Here is a 20,254-nt window from a genome sequence, read left to right as displayed (position 1 = left end):
TAGGAAGTACTATGACAGCCTATAAGCAAGTTACAAGCAAACTGTGCACATGCATAAATTGGTCAAAGATGTTTCATGCCCATCCATCCTTCCTGGGAGATGCCACCTTCTCCACTTTATGAATGGATGGGTGTGGCGCAGCTGACCAGCAATAAGGCTGTCGTCACCGCGCACGCTGACAGACGCTGCGGTGCGTGCTACTGCGCTCGGATGCTGCCCCAAAGCGAACATAACTGAGCTCTGCCACCGCTTGGGAGAGAGAAGGAAGGGGAGGAGAGGAAGGGAGAGAGTGACAGCGCCGACTCAGCCCCGCTCACACTCCAACAAAGAGGGCAAACTTCAGGCGAAGATCCGGTAAGACACCAGAAGGAGCTCCGGGACGAAAACAACAAGGGTGCGGTAGAACTTAGTTCAAGTCGTAATTTTGGTCAAAAAGAATGTAAAGACAGCCAATATGCACGCATCATCATGCACGAGACACGTGTGATGAAGTGCGCACTAACATCTGAAAGGTTTTCAAAAGCTAAACTACGATTTACCAGTCAGAAACAACCCCTTAAGTCTGCGCGTATCACACACGTCGGTCCACGCTGCGTCTCTAACAACAAAGGAACGTGAAAAACTCACATCAGGACCACAGCCCAGACAGACTGTCCGCACAATAGCGGAGCAAACCCAGTCTGTCTGCAGCGTGTTTTGCAATTGCAACAGTGCTCTTATTGTAATAATTTATCCTTGGCGTCTTTGTGCTTACCAGAGAGACTTGCTCTTTTCTGCTTCATCTGAAGAGGCAGGTGAAAACACAATGCTTAAAAAGCTGATCGAGAGTTGCGTTTCGGTTTAGTTGCAAATCTAACGGAATGCTCCAAGTAATCGCATTTGTTTATGTTTTTAGAGTTGAATGGGGAGAGACCGAAGAGAGAAAAGAAATAACCCAGGGGAAAGAAGCAACGCATGAAGTTTGGACTGTGAGGGGATTGCTGAACACCTATAAGCCGCGAATGCCTTTTAAAGGTAAGTCAAAGTTAAAACTCCAGATTTAAGTCACAAGCAAAGACACGTATTCTGAGTTCCAGTTTATTTATTTAGCCTACAGGTCTACTCCTGTCTTTCGTTTTTCATTTCATTTCATTTTCATTGTTTGGTACAAAAATGTGATCCTCATAGCGAATATTCTTGTCCCTCTCTGGCAAATAAAGATTTACATTGAGATAAACTGTGACAGTATCACTACTTATACTCAAGCAGGCTTCTTATTCTGCCACTTGTGCCAGTTAAAACATGTGAGTACAGCTATGTTTGCTTAATGTGTTTATACTGTTTGTTTAAAAAAGATAAGGGTAAAAAAAAAAAGGTTCATGTTCCAGGACAGATGTTTTCCATTTTAACCTTATGAAGAACTAAAACTCAGTCCCAAGTTATAAAAAAAAACACCAACTACTAAACTTAAATTACAAAGCTCAAAAGACTTGGTTCTTTCTTTTACTCAAATTCCATCTACAACTGGACAGCTGTTGAGTAAGCAGGAACCAGAAGAATGTGATCTATAAAGAGCAAACAGCTGCTGAGCTTTTGCATGTGGTCAATGATACAAAATAACTGTTGTCTTTCGGGACATTTTTGTATCCACAATTTTGAGATGATGCCAAGTGTCAGTGACTGTTATTCTTGTGTGCAAAGTGTACATCATCTCTTCCACAAAGTCCCAGAGTGTTTTTCTATCAATGGTGGAATTTGAACCATTCTTCCTGTGGGGTGAGGACGGCCCTCTGTCTGCTCCTTCAGCTTAGAGGAGGTGTTGGTCTGCAGAAGAGTTGACTGGTGTGTATGTATGGAGATCCAAGGGCTTTTCATCGTGGCTGTTGCATTCCTTTGTCGCAAGATGTTTGAAAAGTGACGGGCCAAGTCTTCAGCAGGGAGTCATATAAGACAGTTTAGCTCATGAAACTTTTAGATGATTTTTTTTTTTTATATGCAAACTGAACACACACTGATGGGCATAGTGCATTGTAGTCCATGATAAAGTTGCCAAATATCTGCCACAGTCCTCAGCATTATGACTGGGCTTTAGGTGACAATAGGTTAGATTCCTTTTGTTTCAGCTAGGCTTTGGCCAGGTTGGAATGCTTTATTTTTTATCTATTGGGAAAGGGTTGGACTGAAAAACAATATTGCTCAACCTGTCTGTTGACTGGATTAGAGGGCAGGGTAGGTCAAGCTTTAGGTAAAACATTTTACAATGGCTTTCTTTAAGTGCGCTGTAGCATCTGTGTCTTTGTGGGATATGTTATGTCTGCTATAGTTCTATTTCATTAATGGGAGCGCCTGGGAGATGGCGATGTAAAGTCCAGGTGCCATTTATATTTGAGGGTAGCGCACATTTAAAATAGTGTATGTGCATAATGAACAGTGCGTACGTGTGATTGTGCATGCAAGTTGATCCCCGCGATGCCTCCGACTATTGCATCTGTTCCTCTCATTTGGGGCGGAAAGGCAATCCTCACCGACACATGAGATTATATGGCATGCAGGGATCCGGATGCACCGTGTCACACAATCACACTTTGCATTTCACACTCAGGAGGTCCTCTGAGACTTCTGTACTCGTAGCTGTGTGTGTCATATGGGTGTGGCTATATCTCAGACCCGTACAAGACCAAGAGGAGTCTGACCTTTGCCCCCGATATCTTTAGGCCTATACCAGACATTATCCTATGTCTGACTCCTCAATGCCAGACTCAGCTAAAATATTACATCTATTTTATTTCATCATTGTGTTCAAGTTCATTCTGCAATTCAAGTTCTGTGTCTTAACATCACATAGACTATGACTCACTTTATTTTTATAGCATCAACAGACACACTGTAGTCTTTAATCGTGTCTTCTGCGGTTTTGTGGCGGTATCTATTTGCTTTAAACTAATCTGTAATGAGGGAACACCCAAAGGTGCCATTCCTGTAATTAAATCAGGGTCAGGCTAGTTTCATTGTTGACTGAACCACTCATAAAAATGTCAGCTTTTAATCTATAATTGTGTGCAGTGTGCTGCCAACAGGTTCTTCCAAATCTATTTTAAGCACATGTGTTACTCGAGAGTGAGATCCAGTTTAGGTTGAGGCAACCATGCTCTTGTCTTGGTGTCCGAGTGTCATCGAGTGCACACAGACGACAGACTGAATCAGATTTGATAACCTAGTGTAGAAGGTTGAGATGAGGGCTCTGTCATCACTCGCCTCTGTACTCACACATGCAGTGTACTGCTCACACTGAATCACAACATTATACACTTTGGTTAGTCTGTTTCTGCCCAGATTTATTATTAGACACAAACAATGGGATAGAACCGAGTGACCACACAGTATTTGTAAGACAAACTAGCTTTGAATTGTTAATTTGTGTTGGGAAATCTTGTATAGTCATTATAGGACAGACACACAAAGACTCTCAAAGATTTTTTTTTTCCATTAGATATCCTCTGTATATTATAGTATAAATATTTAATACATTCCAGGCCTATTTATGTTTTGCACTGTGGGATACTTAATGCTATTGCATTCCTTTACAGGGGTCATGTTATACACAAATATTGATCTGGTCAGCGTTATCAAGCTTCATTATGACTGTTATGGTTTCAAATTGCTGTCCATTCAGTAGAATCAGTAATAGCAGAGTCAAGCACAGTATCCATTTGGAGTAACATGTAAGAAACACTCTAAAATCACTCAAACATGCTCTTCTTGAAAATGACTCTGATCTGACTATGATGACAAGTGGCTTGGATTAGATATAAATGCACTGGTCAAGTGGCTTCATGCCCTTCACCCATTTCCAATGATTAAAGCCCATGTGGACAGTTTGCAGCTTGGCAATGGCATGTGGTCACAGTGTGTGGTGACTATGACATGGCGCTTGTATCACTGGGCCATGGAGCAGCAGTGCGGAAATAACAGATACTAGTATAGATTTTTCCATCACACTATTTCAGGATGCCAATGATGCATTGGCATCAAATAAAATAGATAATCTGATAAATTAGTGGACATGTATTTACTGTACATTAAAATAGTGTTATTATGAACAATTGAGAAGAAGAAGTGCATGATCTTAGTTGACCAAACCTCTCTGTAGTAAGAAGAGTGTAATGCAGATTGTATTCTGTGAGGTTGTTTTTGTAGCTACGACACAATATGAGGAACTAACCAGGCATTCCAATTCAAATACAACTTGCAGACTATTGAAGCAAAACAAAAAAGCCCTTCCTGTGCCTTAATCTAACTTTAGTGGAGTTCTGTTTGTTTTTACTTTTCTACAATCTGTCGCTGCCATCTTTTCTGTGAAAGTCTTAGTGATATGAATTATTGTTTCAACTCTGGAATTAGAATACTGCTATGGAATGTAAGCATAAGTGCAGGCCTTTGTATCTCCATCTACTAATGTATTGATCAGGTTGTACTTTTGGAAACCTAGATAGTAATGTGGACCGCGCTGGGTCAGAGTGCTGGCTGTGTGCAGCGTGATCTCAGCAGGCTGGAGCTCTGCTCCTCTGAGCCAGAGTGAAGTCCAGGACTGTTTGGCTTGGCTTCACTCTCTGTTTAATCAGCCTTTTTCTGGAATACTCACTCACCAAATGTACCTCTCACTTAGAAAATCTTTGTCAAAGTTACAGGTCTGTACCATTTTAGATATATACCTTGCCATATTCTATAATATTTATAAAGTCCACATGACTTACCTAGTAGCATTTTTCTTCAAGATTTGGAGGAGAAAAAGATGGATTTGTTTTACTAGTTGCAGTTAAAAGGCACTTGGACTGTGGATTTTTCTGTGCTGCACCTGGCCACTGACTGATAGTTGTTCATTGGCCATTGGTCAATAATGCTTTTAACATCTATAGTAGAGAGTGCTCTAATTGTAACATGTCTTAGCTGCATAAGAAATAGGCTGTCTTCAGCTGTCTTCAGTGCTGCATAATCCAGCACTGAGTATAGAGGCTGCACTGTCCAGAGAAGAAAACATCCTGTCATGAGTCTGCATTCTGCATTCTGCATTCCACATAAACCCATGAATATTATTACAGTAGGCAGATGTAGCATATTTTATCTTATTATTAATAATAGTTTGTATGACATGAATCTGAGGGTCACAGCCTTCTTACTCTTTTTACCCACCCTGAACCTGTATTGAAAATAAATATATAGACCTAATTGATCTAGCATCTCTCTATGCCTATGGTATTTAAGATATATGTTCTGTGGCAAAAAAGAAATGAATAAAGGATATACTATGACTGAATGAATTGGCTAATAAACATAATCAGATAAGTGTTTGGAATATTTGAAGGTTGTTGGATCTTAAACTATTTGTGACAATTAGGAACATAAAAGATAATAATTTGCTTGTGGATTAGAAGCTCTTTATAATCTCTTAAACTTTGTGGTATTATGATTGTAAGTGCGTGGTTTTTAGTACCCTTGGGCTACTTTGTGGATTTATGTCTCGGTGTGTGCAGCTCAGCAGGAACTCTCCAGGTCTGTTTACTAACCTATATTCTTTCTGCACGTTGGTTCCTGTTATAGCTCTGCTCTGACATTCACTTCCTGATCCCTCTGATCATCTTATTTCTCAACCTCTTTCTCTCAGCCTGTGTCCAGCAGTGTTCTTGACTTAGCCTTGCCTTGTTGTAACTTATCTTTACTGTAGTGACCCCCCAAAACCTCTCCCAGGCTCATTGTTTGCTGTACATCATCTGGTAAGCCGAATAACACCAATTATCTTGTCATTGTGGCATTTGTTAGATGGCAAGACACATTAGGCAGCTGCTAGCATGTTGACATTTCGATCAACAGAATTGTATAGATTTGACATTTGAGCTAGTTTAATATAAGCCACATCATAAAGGGTCAAAGCATGTCCAAAACTGTGATTGTTGTAGTGTGCTCTCAGTTTGTAGTCAGGGATTCTGTCAAAAGGACAATTGTAAACAGGAGAAGAGTAAAGGGTGAGCATCAAAAATCAGATGGGCATAATGCTTTGTTAATGGGTTACAGTAGGTAGTTGGCAGACTTGTAATTTGCCAAGTCACACTATCACCTTAAGACTTTGAGACTCTGTGGTCTTAACAAGATTACGTCTGCCACTTGACTGTCATAGGATTAACCTGCTTCTATTCTTCCCTCTGTGTGCAGCTGTGTGTATATTAGAGTGCTTCTAAAAAAAGAAAGTGTCACAAATGTACTGACCAGCCTTCTGCTGTGTTCTAGAGGTAGGTAGATAAATAGGCTGTATTGAAAGTATTAGCAGGATTACTTGCCCAATCCACCTGAATGATATCAGTTGTGTACAATGCACATTTATTTTGTTATCTATGTAACTTGTATTGTCCGAATGCATCATTGCCACTCACTCATGTCAGCAGATGATGTGGACTGTTTTAAACCTACAGCTACTTTAACTCTTGCATTAAAGCAACTCCACGCTCAGCAAAGTCATTGCCTCAAAGACTGAGCAACCGTTTGACTCAATTGATATGTCTCCTGGATCTTCACGAAGATCAGACTGCAGGAACTCTTCTGCCAGATCTGCAAAATGTCCACAGTGTTTGTCGCTGTAGTATCAAAGCACAGGCTCTTGATGCGATTCCGCAATCTCCACTCATCTATGCTTTCTGTCACTGCCATTTCTCAAATCAGCTGTCTATGCAGTCCTTCAAACTCATATTTTCACCACTATGGTAGTTGCACCTTTAACTCTTGGCTTACTCTTGTTTTGCACTGTACAAGCACCACTCTGTTGTCATTATTCATTCACACGATACTCAGTGATGGTAAGCTACCCTGCCCCAGGGGTAGACTGATGGAAGTGAGGCGCCATCAGCACTCCTTCATTTTGGTCTATTGTACATGTTTTTAGTTGTAGGGGAAACCGGAAGATACCTACGCATACATGGGGAGAACCATCTGGGGATCGAACCCAGGACCTTTGAGCTGTGAAGCACAAGCGCTAAGTACGCTTCTCTTCTGTCCCTCCAACCAGACCTTGCAGAACATGTAACTCTTCCCATTGTCCAAATCTAGCAATTGCAAAATAGTCAAAACTTTTTTAATGCATAATTATCACAAAATTTTGTAAATATTGCTGCCAGTGCCATTGGAGGTCTGGTGACTTAGAACATGATTTAATTTAAGTAACTTGAAAAAACAACAGTTAATGGCAATTTACAAAAAATGGGCAATTGGCAAGACCTAAATATTTTACATTTTCAAAAATACTTTGGTTACAGAGTCTCTCTATATAGTATCACCAAGAGAAAATTCTCATTACAGATGGGAACACCCTAGTGTATACAGTGTCCAACATTGTATGTCTTCAAATACTAAGAGCTGTAGGCCAACCTGAAAATGCAAGGTGCCTCTATGACGTGTGCGTCTCATTCCACAGAACATGTCTAAGCAGAGAGAGGAGACAGACAGTATATTAAGACCACTGTTTTTCCACTTCATGGCTCCTGGAATTTCCCTGCTTCAACTCTTTCCAAACATATGACAACAAATTACAAATTACAAATGTTTCAAGCAGTTTTTTAATAGTGCCTTGTACAGTACATTTTACAAAGACATGTTCGTAGTTTTTCCTGTGCAGCTTTTACTGTAGGGCCCAGGGCACTTTACATTCTCGACATAACCTGCCGTCACCACAGCTGATATGACATGACCTCAGCATTCATTATCATGATCGGAGGCAAGATTTCCAATGTCAACAAGTATGCTGAAATATACTGTATAGCGACAAATGTACCGAAACTGTCCACCACTCCCCACCAAAGGACTGCACAGTCCATAGACCAAAGACACAAGAGACACAATAGAACGCGCAGGAATCAGAATATGATGACTCATTAAGAAACAGAAAAAAAGGAGCAGATTTATGTAGTGAAAACTGAGGTCAGCTGGGCTCAGACACACTCAAAATCACTACTTTGCAAGTATATGTATATTTATGATTAAATTCACACAACATAGAATAACATTTTTCCATGTCTGAAAAATGAACCTGGCTCTCAAACAAAAAGTTCTAAAAGTTTAAAATATAAAAGTATTTTAGATTTCCGTGCGTTAACATTTTGATGATGGCCACATAAGTTTATGTAGACATAAACCTATGAAGACGACACAGAGCCGTTTTTTCAAACAATGCAAAAAAAAAAAAATGAGGCTCCCAGGCCAGTGGAAAAAGGCCATTGCGTCATCCTTCAGTTTTGAAATGTTTTGTAATGTAAGTGATCAGATTGCAAAAACACAAAGGTTTTCCCTTGTACATATCAAGTTTTATTAAATATGACAAAGAAATTGTAAAAGAAAAACGTTTTTTTTTTTAAATAACACCTTTATATCCCACAGGATCTACTCAAAGCAATTCCCTAACTATATGTATATATATAACTATAAAAGTTGAATACCAAAAGGTCTCCATTTAACTCTTTCCTCCTTTTTGCCAGATGCAACAATACATGTTCATTAACAGTAATGAGGCAACAGCAGCTGGGCACAAGCAGAAGTGAGAGTTGATAAGACAAGCTACAGATAAGTTTGCAGTAAACAATATCTGGCCTCTCCCCCTCTGCCTCTATAGGCCTTTCAGTACAGACTTTTAATGGGAGCCCTATCTCACTGCTGAATGCTGTTTTTCACTTAAACTCAACACTACCATACATCATCAGTTGCCTCTAAATAGGCCCTGGCTGCTACAGAACCCTCTGCATTTCATGCCAAAGAGGCGACTGGAGCAACACTTTCTCTGACACTGTCTAAAGCTTCATGTGTGGGAGAGAGAAGTGGCCAGAGATTTAGAGGTTAGATGAAAGTCCAGTCTAGAAAGGGACGTTGTACAATGTGTGGGGGCCTAAATCTGTTGACCGGCTGACTGGTTCTCTCAAACACCTGTGCATGTTTTCTTAAGATTACTTTAAATTAGACTTTTAGCAACAATAACATCTCCTTTTAAGCTTTTAAATGTCTCTTATTTCTTTATGAATGGCATGCAGTAGTAGTAGTTTGTCTTGTTCTATGGCAAAGGCCCAACCCTTGCCTCTCATTCTCTTTTGGGCCCAGCAGTGAGAATATTGGGACAAAGATTAAAATCATATTTTGCCTTCAAATGAGATTTATTTGATGTGAATACTGATTATAATTCCAGTGACCTTAGATAACTGTTGCAGTTGATTTTATCCCTTCTGCTGTAGCTTCAGCAAATCTAGCTTTTGTGAGTGAAAATGTTTAAATAAAATATTGGCAGTGTCTTCTATAGACAGGCTAGTGATCTCAAACTCTGCTTATGACGCTTGCGTGAAGGTAGAATTTAATCTTTGATACTGTTATCGGGGCAGGGTGCTGAAGACCCACTGCAGTCTGACCTACTTGTGTTGGGCCTGTATGCAGCATGTAACCCGCGTGTGTGTGTATTTGTTTGGGACGCTGTGTGTACAAGTCTTAGTGGACGCGTGTAGTGTGAGAAGCTGTGTGTTTTGACAGCTTTAGAGCAACTGCAGAGCGCGAGTGTTGGAGCAGGGGTGTGCTGCTCTGTTGAATATTCGGATAAGTCGACGGGGTCAGAAGAAGGGCAGAGGAGGAGTGTGATGATATAATATTTAGAAAATATGCTTATATTTGTACAGAGATTGGGAGTGTGTCGTGGATAATTCTTATACTGTAATGGTAAAAAAAACAAGTTGTTCCACGACTCTTTTAAAAATAAAAATGTATGCTGTTTTGGCTAATGTCTATGGTTGTTGGCAACAAGCATGGGGGATTTTACCCATTATATGCTTCTTGTTATTTTATTTTGTAAGGTGCATCGTGATTAAGGAAATTAAGTATATTGATTTAAGTCTGGTGTAAATATCAAATCACTGAATCCAAGTGAGCAGTTAATTGATGTTTGCATCCTGCATTATTGATGCTGCTTGTACCAGTTTGAGAGAAGCATGTAAATGAATTTAAATGTTCGGATCTCACCCTTGGAGCTGTTTGTCTGAGAGTTTCTTGGTGTCCATGCCAGAGAGTGACCTCAGCTCATTCTCCCAACTTTAATCTCAGCAGAGTGCAAATGCTGGGGGAGTCGGCTTCCCACACAGTTAATGAAAGAGTGATAAAGCTTGTATACAAAGATCCACAGTGCCTCCATACTACTGTAGCTCAAAAGGCCAGACATCACCTCAGCCTGTCCCGCTTGAGAATTCCTCTGCAAGTACAGCTTCTGGACAAAGGCGCTGCCTCTCTAGATTTCTAAGAGCTTTTAGTGGCAGCGCAATAGAACCCCTGTTTACTTCTGCAACATTCCAGCCCATTTCATGCTGTTTTATTCGAACCATGCCAGACCTGGCAAAGGGCACTGTTTTCTCAGGATCTTGGTCCCAACTGAAAAAAAAGAAGAAAGAAAAACACAGCATTACTCCCTTATTAAAAGCATATTGAGAGTGTTCTTTCCATGCCCTCTGTTATAACTTTACTATGTCCTTATACAACCTTTCATTGATTTATTATAGGTTATGCAAGGGAGATGACCTATTTAACAGCTCAGACATATAGACCAAAAAAGGCTTTTCATTGTCTCCCTTTTTGAGCAACCAGTTCCTGTCTTAGCCAGCAGATGTCTGTCTTCAGTCTTCTGAAGGAAAGCTAGGTCAGACAGCCCAGAAACTGTAAAATGCCCCAGCTGGGGGAATGGATAAAAACTAAGTTACTGTGTTGTAAGTAGAGGGACAAAAGTACTAGTGAACAATAAGTCACATTTTCATAACCTCACAGTTTGAAAGCATTGGTAAATTCCCAATCATGCATGAGCAATTAAACAGTAAAACTGATCATAGAGAGTTATTTGCGCTGATGGATAAAAACATGGCATGTTGCATTAGTGATGATGGTACATTTTTGGGCAGAAAATTAAATTCAGGCATGTACATAGATAGGCCTAACAATACAAAACAACAAAAAATAGATTGTTCCCTCTAATGTGTTGCTATGTGGTGTCTAGTTTCTATGCGTGCACACCCAGAATAACCATGTCTTGCTTACAATAAATGCACTGTGTGCCTATGTCCCTCGATGACTGTATTGTATTAAGTTTGTAAAAGAGTAAAAAAAAGTCACATCAGCTTCCATGAGGACATAAACCATGAACGTGTGAGGGTCCTCTCTACACAAAGACAGCGTGCATTTCGGCCAGTGTTGGGTTAACAGGATGAGAGAGTGCGTTTCAGGGCCGCCTGCTTGATATGATTGGCTGTTGTGTTGTCATCACTAATACGCATTTAAGTGTCATTCAAATGCTTGTTGTAAACATGAACATGGATCCTATAAAACGAACTAGCCTTTAAATGTGGGTCAAAATTGAGATTGAGATGATTACTGCAATTCAAAACAAGACACTTTAAATACTGCACTTGGTATATGATGAGGCAGAGGCAAGTACCAGCGCAATGTAAAGCAATTGGATGGGTGTTGCGTGTACTAAGATCGATCTTAAAATCAAAAAAAGCTATATTCGCGGTTTGCGTCATTGCAGTACACTTTTACGCATAGTGTCATTGGTTTTATATTAACCCAACACAAGACATTCAGTGGCTAAGACTTGCCCTAATGATTTTTTGGCGTTAAAAATAAGCCAACCTTTTTATGGACTAGACTTTTCTCACCGTCCTTGAACGCAACAAAGGAAGAGCTGGCCGTCTTGTGTCGTGACGCGCAGACTTGGAGGCGTGTCTTTGCTGAAATCAGCTGGGGAAACAACAACAAAAAGGGGTGGCTCAGTCTAGACCATGTACAAGCCACACATGATCCAAAGTGTTTATGAAACGAGCCGCCGTACAGCCGCTAATTAAGGCATCACAGTGTTTTACATCAGACTGGAACAGGAATAGAGGCCTTTGTGATACTGAAGGATGTGACAGGGCAGAGGAGTTCAGGCGCGCGACGTTTGCAGGTTTAACGTGCTCTTTGACCACAACCGAGTCGACAGTTTCTTCTTTTTCTCGATTCTTCGTGCTTTGTCCGGTTACGGGACAGGCTAAATCACCAGCAGAGTGGCATGTGGGTCAACTCCGGAACCGTCGGAAGGTAGGGACTCTCTGCACAATTAGTAGGTCACATGCAATCCAACGCATGGTACAACGTTGTGCACAAAGCAACAGACTATTCCCCAACATCCTCGCCCTGTCTTTAACATTCAACTATATGCTTTTATTTCCATCATAACGCGATCGTGCATTATGGCTACAGTCTCCTCCATGTCTTAAATATCCTCGTGCAAGATGCATGCAGTTCATAAATGCTTTACTTACACGGGGGGATTATTTTAATCCCACATGTGAGCATTATCGTGGAGTAATTGTTACTGAGGCATTTTGCTTGTGCGTTATAGTGCAGCAGATGGGCTTGGCACGTTACGCAAGACCTAAGCAGTACAATGAGGATGTAGGCAGACATCCACCTACATTTTCACAAACCGTTCAAATTATATCAAAACAACTTCATGCAATTTGTTTGGTTATTGTTCTAGGTAAATACATTGAGAACGTGAGACTAATTGACATCTTTATGACGTGTCAATCCTAAAAAAAAATATATATGAATGGGCCAGGTGCATGAATGACTGCAGGGAGAAGGCAGCTCTTGAAGTGATTTTCATTGATGGGACAGAGACGATGTTTCCATAGGCTACCTCATCCTGGACGTGCTCTCACACGGTTTCCTACTGGTTAGGGCTTGTGGAGAGGTCGAGCGAGCACTCTATGGCGAGCACTCAACCCCAGTGTAATGTTGATCCGAGGGGTTGAGACGTCACAGGGAGATAGTGTTACCCAGGTGTCGCTGTGATGCTGTCACCTTGGATATGAGAGTCTGTTGGAGATTCAAATAAACTGTTAATAATCACCGACTTCTTCCTATGCATTATGCGGGGTTTTAAGGAGTAAAACAATTTGATTATTCATACTCATTATTGATTTTTCAGGAACTATTTTGCACTACCTAATGCATACTGTTGTATTCTATCCACCCCACTAACATCTCTGAATGCACTTTTATTGGTTTTGGTACATAGAAGACTAGATCTATTTCTAGCTGCTGTCTGAGCCTTTGTGAGTCAAGGGAGTTTGCAATGGAGAATTTCTCATAGAATAATAAGGCAGTGCTACTGGGTACTGTTGTGATATTGCTATTGATCAGTGAAGTTATGTACATCTCATGAGCTTAATATGTTGACCTTCAAGAAGCTTTTATTTCCATTTCTTACACTTCATCCGTAGAATAGTGGAGTTGCTAAGGACTTCTGCATATATCCTGATCATATGCTGCATAGTAGCCTCGTCTAGAGGTAAGGCCGCAGTCAGTTTGCGGCAGGTATTAGATGAAAGTGAAAGAATATGTGTGAGAAGCCTGACTTGTTTCTAAATATGAACAGAAGACAGACTTAAGAAGTAAACACAACAAGCCCATCTGTGTTTACAAAGCATTACTGTGCCTGACAGGACCGCTGTTCTATTGACTTTTTCATTCACTTTGATAGATGTGTGTAACACTGACGTCGGTGGCGGGGCGTGGTTTAGAGCTGGTAGCATCTGCAGTTGGCGAGTCTGCCATACGAGGTCTTACTGTCATCCAACAGGAAACCAGGCACAAGCTCCACGTCAGGTTATGTAACTAGTCTGTGCCAGCTGCGCCTATGGCAGTCCCGGCTCACCCCGCCACACTTAATCTGCTGACATTTAGCACCTGAGAGCCCAAATGAAAAAACAAAAACGAGATGCATTTCCTAAACACAAACACACACTAAATTGGGTAACACACATGAGCACATGCAGATATGGCCCATTGCTCTATGCATCCAGGTCAGTGATACTGTAACACAACAGTAGCACATTGTTGATGGCTCATTTATAACAACACCAACAACAATCCCCACATACACATAGTTTTTCAGGTAAATTGAACTTCAACATTTGCAGAAAAGTTTCCCCAAAAATGATTGAAGCTCTGAAAGCTTTTGGGATGAGTTTTTGCTGCACTATATTGCTGAAGTTGTTGCATAACCGTGAGAGGCAGACAGTGGAAGTAGACCGGATGTGAGTAGGAGCTATGCTTTAAAGGGGTAACCTTACTTACAATATTAACAATTTATATATGACAAACCAACACATTACAAAAAGTGTTCAGTATTAGAGCTAGTAGATAGAAAGTAGATAGAAAATGTTGCTGTTAATTTTTTTTGCAACAGCTCGTATTGTCAATGTGTGGGAGAGTCCAGAAATGACATTATGAAAGAGTCTTTTAAGGAAGACCATACTGAGATAGTTCCATATTAGGAGTGTGTTTGGTTGGTTAGTCTTCTGGTGAAATCAAGGACTATTTTTAAAAAATCTTCTCCCATCTAAACGTAAATAATTGTTTTATTTTTTTTAAATCAACATGCCCTCCCCTCCAAAAAACAAAACAAAAAATAATGAAAACAAGCCTAGAAAATGTGTATTTAAATTGCTTTTGTTGGCCCAGTCTCAATCATTGATGTAACAGTATGTAGCATACAGTGTGAGGTCTAGACAAGTTCACACAGGTCAGTGCTAAAAATAACCCGATGTGAAAGTTAGATTTGACTGTAGCGGAGTGTAAAATTGGCAGGAGCAGATGCATATCTATTTGGTGCAGTGATGTGTGAGTGCATTGTTATTACGAATTGTGTCGATTGATTTTGACCAGCCTGGAGCCTATTGCAGAGTCACAGCTGTAGTTTTTTTTAGGATTTAGTTTTTATCCCACTCAAACCCTGTGACAGACAGGCTGCCTCCTGGTTACATCATTGCACCCAACATCCTGTACAACACGAGCCAGGTGCTAGAGCTGCTCAATATGACAAAAAGTTTCCATTTTGGATAACTATGTCTATTTCTGCAATATTTTCCTAAAGCTAGCATTTATTATTATTATTATTATTATTGTTATTGTTATTATATATATATATATATATATATATATATATATATATATATATATATATATATATTTTTTTTTTTATCAAGTTGCGTCAAAAAAGACTAAGGAAAAACAAGACTATAATTAATCTAAATTAGGAAGATGACTCAAAGATGACTAAAATTGAAAATGTTGTGTGGCATCTACCAGGTGCAGGCGACTTACACTCATCGTCTACAATATTGTAAAGCATCTACTCAGTAACTCCTAACAGAAAGGGGCATCTTCCCCCCATGAAGTGGATTATCTTTAAGTACAACTTTGGCTTTTATGTGGTATCTTTTTCATTAATGAGAAAGAAGACAGATAAGATTGATAGGACTTGTTCTTTAAGTGTTTCTTTCTTTAGTTTGTGCTAAACTGAAATGCACTTAAGTGCATTAAGACCATTAAAACCTATAAATATCAGAAAGGCTTAAGGAGAATAAATGCACTAATGCAACATAAATAATCAATGTGTCACATTGTCCCATGTTATCTTTTGGCCTCTTTTAATGTAATCCTAGCTGTAAATTTTAATTGCTTCCACAGTTTCTCACTATATAACTGTCTGAAGGTCATACAGATAAAGCGTGACCTAATAGAGAAGAGTTGTTTCGATACTTTTAAAAGGATAAGGTCAAACGAACTTTCACACACACATTTCCTGTTAGATGGCTGAGTTGTGCGTCACATTTCTTGACGTCATTTTGTGCATTTTATATTAGTTTCTGAAGACCATATAAACATAGGGCCATATCTTTTACAATGTTGTATATGAGGAGATATGCAAGAGCATCCATGGGAGATTTGGAGAGTGCACACGTGGCTCATGTGTCCGATGAATAGGTGCCGTTTTTAGCTGCAGCGTCTGTCAATGCTTGACTGAAGTGCTGCTTTGGCATTCATGTCAATGGAATAACAAGTGAGACCTTTATGAATGTTTCAGATGCTCTATTTCTGGGACCTTGAGATGGCTCTATAAACAAGTTAGCCGCAAGGACAGATGGACTGATTTGCTGACTATCGGCCATCAGCGTGTGGGGGTACGTGGGTCATTATGCAACAAAGTAGATTCTTCCAGGAATGTAAAAAGGAGTGTAATCATGTGTTTGGACATGCCAGAAATGTTTGTAAGCTGTTTATGGAAAGGAGATTTTGATAAGCTTTTCACAGTTATGCGTGGCTTTAAGAGGAAGTCAGTTGAGCTTTGTACAGAATTGCCAACATCTTCTGCCAAGGCTGTGGTTGGGTGTTTAGGTGGGCTGTGAGCCTCTATTTGACAATAATAATACTCTTTCATTAACCATTAATGCAAAAATGAGATGTTTGTATTAGACCTTGATGTTTCTTCTGCTACTCACACTCTCCTAATAGATGTATGCTCTTTATTGAGGAACCGTGCAAGAGTGAGTACCGTAGTTGCATGTGGTTGGTCAGCCATATACTCAAGTACTGGCCACTGTACCTGACCTTAACTTCTGAGAATAAATAAAAAAAAAGGTTGGTTACAGAGTATCCCAAGCCAATGTTAATTTATTTAATTTATTTTTCTTTTGTCTCTATTTCCTACCTAGGGCCCTCTCCATGGATATAGACACAGACTATGAGCGGCCCAACGTGGAAACCATTAAATGTGTGGTTGTCGGGGACAACGCTGTCGGGAAAACCAGGTTGATCTGCGCCCGGGCCTGCAATGCCACCCTCACGCAGTATCAGCTGCTCGCCACCCACGTGCCAACCGTCTGGGCCATTGACCAGTATCGGGTTTGCCAGGAGGTAAGTGCTCTGAGCCAAGCAACAAAATGGTCTCCTGAGTCTCTTGTGTCCCCCCCGGTCTAATACCGTAAGCTGGATGCGTGTTGCAGGTTTTAGAGCGATCCCGCGATGTTGTAGATGAGGTCAGCGTGTCTCTCCGACTATGGGACACGTTTGGGGATCATCACAAAGACAGAAGATTTGCATATGGCAGGTAAGAAACCATACATGCCTCTGTACATTTTGCACCAACATCAGTCGTTGGCGCAGTTGGTAGAGAGGTTTGAGGTTTGAATCCCAGCTCCTGAATATGCACATGTCGTTGTGTCCTGGGGCACGACGCTTCACCCACCTTTTCTCCAGTGTCTGCGTATATTGGTGTATGAATGAGAGTGGGAATGGGGGACTGGTTCCTTGCTGTAAAGCGCTTAGGACCTAAATGAGGTGCTATAAGAGTTAAGACCATTTAACATTGTAAAAAAAGAAATTAATAGACCATAATTTATGACAAAATTAAGAGATTGCAGTTTTAAACACTTTTATTTGCACTAAATGGAATATGAAATGCATATATGTACATAATACAGATCAGCGGAGGGAGGGAAGGGGAGAGTTCAGTTTCCTGACAGCCTGGTGGAGATCCCCTGTCCTTCAGTCAGTGGGATCTGTCATCTGAGACTGACATCTGCATACATATTAATAAGAAAATAGAGGCAGCTGTGAGGTAACAAAACCAGCAATAAAAGCTAAAAGGACAGAGTAGTAGTACAGTAGTAGAGTAGTAGTAAACTAACTATAACCACAGTGTTTTGCTTCTTTCCCAAACTTCAGTGGAATCCAGCTGCCACCCCCCCAACCCCCCCCCCCCCCCCCCAACCCCTCCAGACCCCTGACCTCTGCCTGTTACATCCATCTCCCTCCAAACATGATTGGATCATCGCTCTATCCTCTTACGCCACATCCCCTGTCAAAGCTGCTTTATTGGCTTGAAATGAAAGTGTTTTTTCCCCCCCTTAAACACAATTTCAAAAGAGACAAGAAAATCATAATATTTGACTATTGTTCAGCTTCAAAGAACAACAACAACAAAAAATCAATTGTGTGTTTAGAAATTCATTTTCCAATCATGTTAATACTGTAGTTAAGATTAAGGTTTACATATATAGCATAGCAATTTAAGATGAAAATAACAATCAAACACCACAGTTAGAGTTTCATGTGCATTAAACTGTTCACATTTTCCCCTTTAATTAAATGACATGTACTTCTCTGCTATATTCTTTTGTTGATACTATAATATATACCTTAAAACCAAGGACCATTAGGCATTGACCGTCTGTGTAATTGCATTTTGTGTAGTTTTCCCTCCGTATAAGCCCCAGTGCAGTGCATCTGTTCAGTGTATAAGCCTGAGCACGTCCTGTGTGCCCTCAGCCCGCAGTCAGCTGATGGGCCCAGCTCAGCAGTTTTTCACCCGCCTCATTGTCGTCACTGTTTGCATCACTGACCCCTCACCTCTTTATTCCCTCCTGTATTTCTGCTACGTTACTGCTCTGTTTACACCAGGGACATGCCACCTCACCTGACCTCCAGTTATTGCTCAAAAACCTCCCACCCTCCTCCCTTTATACCTTTAACCATGTAGTGGTCAGGGTTGTGTTGACATCTGAAACTAAAAATTTCACATTGTCTGATGCAAGGCAGATTGTCACATGTCTTTGTTATTCGATTTGTTCGACCAAGGAAAACAGGTCAAGTGTGGAAAAACAGGTCCATGTCAAAAGCACAATAAGCTTTGTGGACAAAATATAGTCAATTAACCTTTAACGTTAATGTGTCACTGTATAGTTTAGCAGCTGTAGCAGTGTTATGTAATGTTGTGTATTAGTAAGATGCATGTGTGTATGTACTTACATAATAATCTACCACCACTAGTACCTGGGTCACAAACAACAAACATCAAATGAGTCTGAATAACAAGCAGTTTAATAACTACTAAAAATACTAATGCTTTACAGTAATAATAGACCAGATTACACTTTACAAGCTTCACATAGCACTACATCGGAGTTCATTATTCATTCCCTCCTAGTAATATTTACAACCTGTGCTGCGTCTCTGCATCGCCAAATGTTGAACTGAATGGAATATTTTATTTCAAGCCAGATAAACATAAGTATTCAGTGTACAAGAACAAACACAGAGATAAAGGTAGGTTAGATGAACAACAGTATAAACTTTACTACAGCGGGAATCGAACCACCAGACCACATTTTACACTCTTGTTGATCTATTACTAATTACATTACATCAATCTTCATTTTGTGAGAAGATGTTGATTATGGATGTAGTACCCATTGATAGTGAAGGTACAGTAGTTGCATTATATTGTGCAGTTTATTCAAATTGAGTTTGAATAATGCATCAATTACGTTCTGATGTTTCAGTTCAAAGTGACCTTGTAACTTACCACCACAGTTGTGTAACATATTGATTTTTGTGATGTGTTCTTTGTTTACTTGTTATCAAATCAAACTAACTGGGGCACACCAGTTTACTCTAAAGCAGTCAATATTAGCTGATTTGTACTACTCCTTTTGGGAGTATAACTTATGTCTGTCAATAATAATGCATCCTGTTTGCTCTCTGCTGTAGCCATTTATTATATTCTGATGTTATTTGAGGTCAAAAGTCCCTTGTCATTGTGTTGTTCGAGATGTAGATGATTTAGCAAGCTTGCTCTGTCAACATTTTACTCACACTAAATGAACCATGTCACTGCTATTGACACATCTTTATTAGACCGGGAGCCAGACCACCTCCTCAGGCACATTTTTGCTACCTTTTCCAAACTAGTATCTTTCAATAGAGTATATCCTGGGTCATTTCCAGTGGGGACCCCCCATTGCAACTCGGCCCCGTTCGGCTGTGGGACCCCAAAAACCACTTTAACGGGACAGGGTTCAGACAAACCTTTGTGACTCTATCTAAAGTAGTGCTGTGGTCTCATACAGAGTCACAGATTAATGAAATTTAGAACAAAGAAAGCTGACATGATGAGGAACAAAGGAATATGACAGTTTTGGGCTTTAGCTTTTTCTTTTTCCATATATTAAACAATATATCTACAAAAATGCTAAATAAATGTCATATAGATAAGAAAAGCGCTTCACAAATGAGTGCATTATTGTCTTTTGTGTTTATTTTTACCTTTTCAAATGTAAATAGAAAACTGCCCCAACTCATTAGCTTCACATTAAGCCCAAGATGAGCTCAGTACCTCTAACGGATCAGCAGCTATAACAGAAAATGTGTTCCATGTTCCCTCTCAGAGCTGTGGAATTCTCATGCATTTGTCCATATAGGCCTGTGAGAACATTCCATGGTGAAGTTACAGCTTTTTGGACACAGTTCAACTTCACTTTTTTGGATTTTCTTCAAACTTGGCACAGTTGATGTTGATATACTAAATATTCTGTGAATACAATTTGAGCTG

The 20,254-nt window shown here is 40.1% G+C and overlaps 1 protein-coding gene across 3 annotated transcripts in view; it reads left to right on the top strand.

Moving 5' to 3' along the window:
- Positions 1–218: 218 nt before the first annotated feature.
- rhobtb4 (Rho related BTB domain containing 4) overlaps positions 219–20,254 on the top strand; it is a 32,050-nt gene continuing 12,014 nt past the window's right edge. Inside the window, exons 1-4 of one of the 3 annotated variants that reach the window (XM_079556568.1) lie at positions 219–354; positions 896–1,014; positions 16,578–16,779; positions 16,869–16,972. In XM_079556568.1, the coding sequence (XP_079412694.1) occupies positions 16,588–16,779; positions 16,869–16,972 (296 nt within the window). In that variant the 5' untranslated portion in view covers positions 219–354; positions 896–1,014; positions 16,578–16,587. Of the gene's footprint in view, positions 395–895; positions 1,015–11,750; positions 12,112–16,577; positions 16,780–16,868; positions 16,973–20,254 lie in introns of those variants that run through there. The other 2 variants (XM_079556569.1, XM_079556567.1) reach the window with 2 other exon arrangements.

The sequence above is a fragment of the Gobius niger genome (assembly GCF_951799975.1).
Source record: "Gobius niger genome assembly, chromosome: 1".
NCBI lineage: Eukaryota > Metazoa > Chordata > Actinopteri > Gobiiformes > Gobiidae > Gobius > Gobius niger.
This window is presented reverse-complemented; position numbering and strand designations above follow the sequence as displayed.